Source organism: Coregonus lavaretus (assembly GCF_964263955.1).
Source record: "Coregonus lavaretus genome assembly, chromosome: 11".
Taxonomy (NCBI): Eukaryota; Metazoa; Chordata; class Actinopteri; order Salmoniformes; family Salmonidae; genus Coregonus; species Coregonus lavaretus.
The window spans coordinates 43,624,850-43,635,287 of record NC_139998.1 but is presented as its reverse complement, the minus strand read 5'-3'; the positions used below and the strand labels follow the sequence as shown (position 1 = coordinate 43,635,287).

The following is a 10,438-nucleotide window of genomic DNA, read 5'->3' as shown; positions in this document are numbered from 1 at the left end:
AGGGAGTGGGGATCATGCCCGGAGCCGGATCCGCCGCCAAGGCGGAGTGCCCACCCGGTCCCTCCCCTGTGGTGTTTGGTTGGCGCGGTCGGAGTCCGCGCCTTTGGGGGGGGGTACTGTCACGCCCTGGCTCTGGGGACTCTAGTATGTTGAGCCAGGGTGTGTGTTTTCATTTGTTTTTCGTTTCTAGTTGTTGTATTGCTATGTTGGCCAGAATGGTTCTCAATCAGAGGCAACGAGTGTCAGCTGTTGCTGGTTGTCTCTGATTGGGAACCATATTTAGACAGCCTGTTTTCCCACAGTGGTTGTGGGATCTTGTTCCAGTGTGGTTTGTGTTAGACCGAGGACGTCACGTTATCGTTTGTTGTTTTGTTCGTGTTATCATCATTCTTTAATAAATATGTTCACTTTTCACGCTGCGCCTTGGTCCTCTGTACCCGATGATCGTGACAAATGCAGGAAAAAAGTATTGCAAGAAGAAAGAAAATAGCTGATTCGATTTTTTTTTATCACCTTTTTGATGTTTTTTTCCATTCATCTTTGCATTTTACAAATGTAACATCCTGTTGTAAGCTGAGGGCATGAGGATCTTTAATGCAGAACACCATCCTGGAAAAGGGTCAAACAAGAATAGAATATTAAAAGGTCAAGTAAACTACTTAAACATTTTATTAAGGAAAATTCCAACCAAAAACTATTAGTCCATTGTTGATATAGTGCCAAAATGTTTTGCATGTCAGCAATCAAATTCAAGATATATAAAACTTTCAAAATACAGAATGCATCATAGTCTATTTCTGCACTGCTTTTTCAAAACATTTATATTACTGATGTTTTTATGGATGACAATTGTCTTCATTTCATGATTTTAAAGAAATTAGGCCTCTCAAAACTCACTTTTTCTGAGTCTCCCCAACTCTGATGCGTATTTTGTGAACCTCCACTTCAGAATCCGCATAATCATCTGACCACCAAGACGACACCATTTTGAGCATGGACGAGGCAGACCAACTAGTAGACTCCTCCCACTTGAACTTTACCATCAGTAGGTGGCCTATGTCTTTCTCCGCTACCAACAGGAAGGAATGGGTCTTATTGGTCATTATCTTCTCCTTTCTGCCAATGAGAAAGAGCATAGATGCTCAACAGATTAATGTCAACTCACTTCAAAAGAACAACTCATTTAACTCTGAGAAGTCTTTATGGTCTATAGTTCAAGTTCTCGTGCTACTGTATTCTATGAATACAGTATTAGAATACAGTAGCATGAGAACTTGAACTGTAGACCATAAAGACTTATGTTATCATAAACGGTGTCAGGTGTCTTATGTTGATATTGCATGTGCTTTGTTGTATGGTTTAGGGTTTAACTGCCTGTTTGAGCAGGTACTCACAGTGTCAGCTTGAGGTCTTCAACATCTCCTTTGGTTCCAATCAGAGAGACTGTCAGTGAAGGCTCCATCTCAGACCTGTCCACCTTACTGGAGAAGTGGATCTTCAGCTGGTAATGATAGACTCTGAACGGCATGGAGGCCCTGGTCTTGGTGTACATCTTGATGCTGCGTGTCTTGTGGATCTTTCTGATGTTGTAGCCCACGGTGTTACAGTGGTTCTTTCGGCAGCTGAGGCACATTCCGCGGTCGAACATGTCGTTGCTCCCGCAGTGGTATGCCATGCTGGCCTCCTGCTCGTTGACCAGGGAGTCGATGAACAGGTGGATGGAACGCTCATGGGAACATCTGGGAACGTCGGTGATGGCTGTGAACATAAAGGGGATAGTTGCATTACTGGTCCACATTCAAAAACCAGAGTTGAGATTCTCAATTGAAGGAAAAAGTTCCCTTCCCTAACATTACCATTATAGATAGTAATATCAACCTTTATCTGGGCCCTACAATAAGAGTGATGTTTCTGGTGACCTTCTGAAGGGATTCTCTCTAGCCGTGATGTTTGGGGGCCTCTGTTTATAACAGCTATGAATGGGCTTTTGTCAGGCTGACAGCTACAATGTTAGTCGTAAAGACAGATAAGCGACTAGCTGCAGAGTTACTGCAACTGCTGTCATATTGTTGTACTGAAGTCACCACCCTATTGTTGACAAGCCCTGCCATCTTCGAATAAGTTACAAATGGACAATTACATGTCTGCCTTAGCCAATGATAGATCAGTACCCAAATTGTCAACAGAGTCATTGTGTGGAAAGTGATTGTGAATGTTGTTATATACACTGAGTATACAAAACATTAAGGACACCTGCTCTTTCCATGACATAAACTGACAAGGTGAATCCAGGTGAAAGCTATGATCCCTTATTGATGTCACTTGTTAAATCCACTTAAAATCAGTGTAGATGAAGGGGAGGGGACAGGTTAAAGAATGATTTTTAAGCCTTGAGACATGGATTGTGTATGTATGCCATTCAGAGGGTGAATGGGCAAGATAAAATATTTAAGTGTCTTTGAACGGGGTATGGTAGTGGGTGCCAGGCACACTGGTTTGTGTCAAGAACTGCAACGCTGCTGGGTCTCACGCTCAACAGTTTCCCGTGTGTATCAAGAATGGTCCACCACCCAAAGGACATCCAACAAACTTGACACAACTGTGGGAAGCATTGGAGTCAACATGGGCCAGCGTCCCTGTGGAACGCTTTCAACACCTTGTAGAGTCCCTACCCCAACGAATTGAGGCTGTTCTGAGGGCAAAAGGGGGGCTGCAAATCAATATTGGGAAGGTGTCCTTAATGTTTTGTACACTCAGTGGACTCCCGAGTGGCGCAGTGGTCTAAGGCACTGCATCACAGTGCTAGCTGTGCCACTAGAGATCCTGGTTCGAATCCAGGCTCTGTTGTAGCCGGCCGCGACCGGGAGACCCATGGGGCGGCGCACAATTGGTCCAGGGTAGGGCAGGGATGTAGCTCAGTTGGTAGAGCATGGCGTTTGCAATGCCAGGGTTGTGCATTCGATTCCCACGGGGGGAATCCTGCCACATGAGCACCTAGACTGTAGCCAATGAGGTGGAGGTTTTCAAGAGGTATGTTGGTTGCCTCCTACAAAAAACATTGGAGTAAAGTGTCAAGTTCATTGCCATAGAAACTAGGGGTGTGAACATGAAACGTTAAAACGAAGTTGGGATCCTTAACGTTAAGAAAAATCCCTAAATCACAGTGCAGTTATCACAAAACATAATTTTCCGTGTTGTAGCCTAACTAGTCTGTATGGCTATAAAGGCCTGGGGGAAAGTTGCGTAATTTAAATAAAACCAGCAAACTTAGGTGAATTTGCGAGGCATGCAAGACAATTAAGACATTGCGGTTCTACCTGCCCCCCTCTCTCTCCCTCGCGCTGGCCTGCCTGCTCTCTCTCTTTGCTAATGACAAGAGTGTGTGTTCAGTCTTCGGTCTGTTGCATGTAGAATATCCAGGCTTAGGTTATTCATGGGGCCGATGTTGCTGGGATACAGAGGTAACTTCGGGCCAGTCTTGTGAGCACGGGGTAAGCTCCTCTTCGTTGCTAAGTGGGTGGGGTGTTTTTGTCTCATAATATGAAATTACAGTGGGTTACCAGTATAGCCTGTATCGATTACCCTTTTCAGATATAATGGTGTGTGGCCCCTTGAAAGCGCCTCGGCTACGGCACGTTTGTTTATGTTAGGGTAGGCCAAACTACGGCTTTTTAAAACGCCGACACAAAACCTTCTCTGGAGACATGAAAGGCATTTTGCTTGTCTGCAAAGCAGTGCCGTGCAATGTTCTCTCCAAAAAATGTTTGCCACTGAGCAAATTTCTGGTCTGCTGAGCGCAAAGTTGAACATTGTGAAAATTCTGTGCAACTTCCAGCGCACGTTTACTGTGAACACTGAGGCTGTACCCACTTTAAGTTACCGTTTTAACAGTGGCCATGTAGGCTACTGTGGCTGTTTCATCATAATGTAGGCCTACCAGAGTGTCCTACCATCAAAAACAATGGAGAAAATGAATCATTTTAACAGCCTACAGTAGCAGCCAATGTGTGGTGTTCAATGTATGCCTTCGTTCCATGAGACTTAAAAAAAAAAAAAAAGGGCTTGACATTAACCTGTTTATCCACTTGTCCTTCAGACAAGGTGATTGAAAATGTTGTGTTATTTGATGCAAGAAACCACTTTACAAAATAAAATGCATTATTATTCCCATACCATTATTACAGAGAATCATACAAATTAAGCTACCCTCTGCCTATTGGCTACTTAGCTTATTCAAGCCTGTCTCAAAATACAACACTGCCCCTTTAAGACAAAAAAAAGCTATTTACCTGACTCACTTTTAAAAGATGTCTAGAAATGTACACGTTTTGTGCTCTTACATTTACGTCATTTAGCAGACGCTCTTATCCAGAGCGACTTACAGTTAGTGAATACATATATACATTTTTATACTGGCCCCCCGTGGGAATCGAACCCACAACCCTGGCATTGCAAACGCCATGCTCTGTCAACTGAGCTACATCCCTGCCGGCCATTCCCTCCCCTACCCTGGACGACGCTGGGCCAATTGTGCGCCGCCCATGAGTCTCCCGGTCGCGGCCGGCTGCGACAGAGCCTGGATACGAACCAGGATCTCTAGTGGCACAGTTAGCACTGCGATGCAGTGCCTTAGACCACTGCGCCACTCAGGAGTACTCTTGTAGGAAGCAATCTCTCTCCTATTGCTGACTACAAACGATCTATAACTGGGATAGTAACTCACTAACTAGCAAAGGATATGAACAAAATGTGCACAGGTGGCTACATGCAGCTTTCACTTTGATCTCAAAACAAGCGCATTTACTCACGACTGCTCATGCTGTAAACACAGTCCAGTTAAAAGTAAAATGGCACAGATCCATGTATGGCAATGGTCTATTTGCATATAGGCCTACTGCAGCTCTGATTGGTTATGCCACACCGGTCTGTGTAAAGTACGGGCTGAGTAGTGCGTGTCAATGCAATAGAATCGTACTCCGATGCGTTCTGCCTACAACAATCTCTTGCATAGTTTGTTTTGTTTCGGTAAGTTGCATTGAAAGTGGCTAATATTGCATTGATCATTCGATCACAATTGCCACAGTAAAGGGAAACGTTGATAGTGTTAACAGGGAAAACTCTAGAACAGTGGTCACCAACCTTTTCTGAGTCAAGATCACTTTCAGTCAAAATGAAATTAAATTGATGTAATTCTGTCCTTGAGCTGTTCTTGTCTATTAATATTCTGTATTATGTCATGTTCCATGTGGACCCCAGGAGGAGTAGCTGCTGATTTTACAACAGCTAATGGGGATCCTAATAAAATACCAAATACCAAAAATAGATCCGTTGTTGTATTACTTGTGAAGCACAGCTGAGTGAGCATACATTTAAATAATTAGCTTCTTATTTTTCTGGGCTGATGGTGCCTGCATCTGATGGTCAGTCTCAGCGAAGGGAGAGAGCAGCAGACTGAGGGTCGGCCTCTCAACATCCCTCCACTCTCCCTTTCCTCCACTGACTCGGACCTTCCAGCTGATGGTGAAACTCAAGTCGCACCGCATTATTTCTGCCTCATGCACAAATTCATGTTGTTACACCTATGAACAGAAAAAGTGAAATATTCCTTGATATAAAAAAAATACCCAAGCCGCTAATAATAACAATGCAAGCCTATAGATACACTTTCTTTTATGCCTGCTACGTTACTGCAGACACGGTCATCTGAGCCATCCGACTGGCCAGCGGTAGGCCTATAGTGCATTTGATTTGCTCTCTAGGCCCACCAGGAAGGCAGAGTTTGCACCTTCAGAGACATGAAATGGTTCAAAATGGCAACAGTTCACCTACCGGCGAGCAGGGCAGCTGAATCCGATGCACCTACCGCTAACAACCCGAGAAGAATACAAAAAAAATAGGAACACAAGGCGATCGACTGGTTGGTAACCACTGCTCTAGAAAGTAGAGTGAAGTTCAATCCCGTGCTTCTCTCTGTGGGCAGATATTTCTGCCTGCACTCGGGGCGACTGCGTGTGCGCAGTTTAGAGGGAACATTGGTGGCGTGTATTCATGTATGTAAACAGCGCCCCTCAGGCTACACATACTGAGACAATCTGATGTTGTCTGGTCAGAAAGAGAATGACATTGTTGCCATCCGTAGCATTGAATGCAAGAGAAGCCAGCAAGCATTTATAAAAAATAAATAAAATAATAGCCAATCAGCATTGAGCTAAACTAAGTGAGCTCAGCTGTGAATGATCCTGGCGCACCAAAAAAAGTGTCAAGGGAAGCAAGTTTGGATTTGGCTTCAGACCAATCACGTCACAGGCCAAACGTTATTATTGACAGTAAATAACTTGAATTGTTGCATCTCGTTGTGTTGTTGTTCTCCGGTGGCTAGCTAAAATCATCCCTTTCCTAAATTAGCGATGGATGAGATAGGGATTTGGACTTTGGTTTTACTTAGTTCTCCATACTGGCCAATGATTATTACGGTGATTGTGATCCAACCATAAATTCATACATTGTGCCCCTGGCCTGAGAGGATGGAAGTTGTAGTATGCTAATGTTAACTAGCTGGCCTGGCGTATTGTTGCCCATGGAAGGAAATTAGGCTAGCGAGCAAGCATTTTAGCCAGGTAGCCTAGGACAACAAAAACGAAAAGTATGTACTGTATGTACTGTATGAGTCATAGACCGTTTAGACAACATGAAAGAGGATGGCATTGGCGTTTCTATAGAAGTAGGGTGAGTCAACATGTTTTTTTCTACTTGCACGCACAAACACATCAGTACCATGGACAGCCTCATATTTAGCTTATGTTGATTGGACTAAATCGTTTTTGGTATCTTTTAGTTGTCACTATATTAGACTAAGCATAGGTGACTAGATGATGTTGAAATGGTCCTGGATTAGTGGAGGCAGCTCCTGTTTTCTTTGCGACTTGCGGTAACTCTCCGTGGTTCTAAATTAATAGTTGTTTAGCAGTCCAAAAATGTTGGAAACATTACCTTGCTTGACCATGCTGTAGGTCATGTAACTGTTTGTTACATGGAATATGTTTTGTGGATGTTGTTCTCTGGTTTGGAATGAAACAGATGTGTGGTTGAATTTATTCTGCCACTGTGTCTTCTTATTGTCTCGGCCTTAGGCCTATATATCACGGTGTCAAGGCATATGAACTAACAGATTATGGAGCAAACAACGCAATTATCACAACACATAGGTTGTCCCAGTGATTTTACCCATGCACCACTACTGTTGTAAAGTAATGCAACTTCTGAAGCGGGACTAACTTCCATCCCTAGGCGACCAGAACTGTCAATCCTAGCCTGCCGCCTGTACGCAGACCACTCTTTCCTAAAAGAAAGTACTTTAAAGTTCATTAAATATCGCAACTTATATTTAGTAGAAAGAAAGAACATCTAGCTACCCTACCATCAAAACAGCATAAACACAGCAGCGCATCAGCAACGTTTATTGTTGTCAGGGAAACAATAGAACATTATGTGCCGGAGCAGAATTATACTGTCTGAAGTCTTCTGATGCGGCACTTTTTTAAATTGTCTGAAAAGTTACATTATCGACATGTTCCTGTACGGTGTTCTATGTCTGTAAAGGGTCGCCGTAGATATAACTTAATTGCCCGGCCCTAGCGGTCATACATACTTAATAGGACCATTATTCTGCATTGTGAATTACAATGGAATCGTTTTAATTGGAAAACTGATAAAAATGGCAGTTTAAACATTAATAATTTTTTCCATTTGTCACATCCCTAATAGAAACAATATACAGTAAATCTTTGTTTATAACATGTTATTTATACTTTCTCTGAAAAACAGTGCAGTGACTTCGATGTTGAGTCATCGTACAAACCTCCAGCCAGTCAATGAAGTGAGCAATATCTCGTCCCACCATCTTGGTGTTCTGGGCGGTTACAGGATAGTGGTTCTGGGCTGTGTACAGCCAGTCCACCACGATCACATTGGCATCCAGCTCTCTCTCATACAGTGCTGACACCAGTTTGGCCACCCAGCTCTCAAACAAGCCGAACACCTGTTGTGGCAGTGAGAAAGCACAAATGGTTTGTTATTGACGGGGAATCCAAGCCCTTGAGCAATAGTTGTGAAGGACTTAATGTCACAGACATGCTGCTACAGGTTGGAGGGGCTTACCGTCCAGCCGTGGATCACCAGGAAAGTTTTAGAGGTGCTGTTGAAAGTCCATTCTTTGAGAGACTCTGGGTTGCCGGGGATGATGTAGCAGATGTCATCTTCCGGCATCAAAGGCTTCCGGAGGGAGAATTTGGTGTAGGCATGAGGGGTGGCATCGTTGTTTTGAAACAAGTCCTTGAAGTTGTCCATTAAATTATCTTAGAGAGGAATGTGAACACAACACATAGGCTTTAGAAATATTTGAATATTAATTGGACCATAAACCAGACAGGTAGAATTCAAGACAATAGAAAGTAGCTGTAGGCCTATGGATTGTAAGATGTTTTGATCCTTGCTGCTATTTCTAATCTTTAATTACACTGGTGGTGGTGGGGATGCCTGACTGCACAGGCCCCTCAGTACCAGGGGGGCTACTAGGGTTCAGTCAGTCAGACAGACCCCATAGAAACCACAGCTTTTCCCAGCTTTGTTCCTCTAGCTCTGACAAATCCCACAGGGTATAAAAGTAGCTGTGTTCACAGTGGATCAGCAGACTCCTTGGCCAAGGCTATAGTTAAGCACTAGGCTACTGCACTGCAATGAATGGAGGTTGCATTCCATGAAGGTTAAAGCAGACACAAATACATTATATTTTGAATAATAAATAGACCATAGCCTTTCTGTATTCATATGCAATCTGACTACATCCATGTCTTACTTCACCATTGCAGAAGACCTACATCAAGTTTTGTATAAAACTTTTGAGTTTCTGTAGCTTATCTGTACTGAACAAAAATATAAACGCGCCATGCAACAATTTCACTGAGCTACAGTTCATATAAGGAAATCAGTCAATTGAAATACATTCATTAGAACCTAATCTATGGATTTCACATGACTGGCAGGTTCGCAGCCATGGGTGGGCATAGGCCCACCCACTGGGGAGCCAGACCCAGCCCCACAAAATGGCTTTATTACAGACAGAAACACTCATCAGCTGTCAGGGTGGCTGGTCTCAGACGATCCCGCAGGTGAAGAAGCCGGATGTGGAGGTCCTGGGCTGGCGTGGTTACACGTGGTCTGCGGTTGTGAGGCCGGTTGGGCGTACTGCCAAATTCTCTAAAATGATGTTGGAGGCGGCTTATGGTAGAGAAATGAACATTCAACTCTGGCAACAGCTCTGGTGGGCATTCCTGCAGTCAGCATGCCAATTGCACACTCCCTCAAAACTTGAGACATCTATGGAATTGTGTTGTGTGACAAAACTGCATATTTTAGTGTGGCCTTTTGTCCCCAGGACTAGGTGCACCTGTGTAACGATCATGCTGTTTAATCAGCTTCTTGATATGCCACACCTGTCAGGTGGATGGATTATCTTGGCAAAGGAGAAATGCTCTCTAACAGGGATTTAAACACATTTGTGCACAACATTTGAGAGAAATAATGTGTGTATGGAACATTTCTGGGATCTTTTATTTCAGCTCATGAAAAATGGGACCAACACTTTACATGTTTCATTTATATTTTTGTTCAGTATATTTTGTCTACTCTCATGTCCAATATGCATCAACATTAGGGATTTTTTCAATCCCTAATTATAGTAACGTTACTCAAATAGTGTATGAATGGCTGTTCAGTCTTATAATTGAGGTCATATCCTATACTAACAATTTAGTCTACGTCATCACAAACTCCCGAAATTTGATATAGCCTCATCATATAAAATTACAGTATCTAAAGGCTGTCATCTACATTTATAATCATCTGAACAGTTCGATTCTTCAGAGAATGTGTCATTTAGCGGCACAAATGCAATGTTTTCTAATCAGACCATAAAACGCAAAATAGTCATTCTCAATAGTAGTTTAATGGATTATGTACTCACCAAGGGTATGAACAAAGTGGTCCTGATCCAAAGTACACACATAAAATACTGCATTTAACACAAGAAAGTAAAGACATTGCACTTGCAACCCTTTCATTTCTTTTCAACCTAATAATTATTATTTTGGGGAAATGTCAAGTTTGCAATCTAAGGCCCGAAAAAAAAGAATTGAACGTAAAACCGTGACAATTTACCACCGGTTAGATTTCCTGTGCGTTCGGTAGCGCGTAGTGCTCTGAACCACCTTGAAGTGCCCAGTTCCTAAATAGGACCTCTCCCTCTGTCACAAACCTATTGGTTGATTTTACCCGGTGCAGGGAATGAGGGTATAATGTAAATGTAAGAAATCCCGTTGATAATTGGCAATGAAGTTTTAATAATTGTATTCAAGCATGTGTTATTTACAATGTGACTAGA

At 42.9% G+C, this 10,438-nt stretch overlaps 1 protein-coding gene across 1 annotated transcript; it reads right to left on the bottom strand.

Annotated features, from left to right (window-relative positions):
- Positions 1–509: 509 nt before the first annotated feature.
- On the bottom strand, positions 510–10,118 carry LOC311137551 (lipoprotein lipase-like; the record flags this gene model as incomplete). Its single annotated transcript, XM_084172071.1, has 7 exons — positions 510–609; positions 898–1,116; positions 1,395–1,787; positions 2,970–3,046; positions 7,859–8,038; positions 8,158–8,354; positions 10,022–10,118. The coding sequence occupies 7 exons, from the start codon at positions 10,116–10,118 to the stop codon at positions 510–512; spliced, it is 1,263 nt and encodes a 420-aa protein (XP_084028197.1).
- Positions 10,119–10,438: the final 320 nt, after the last annotated feature.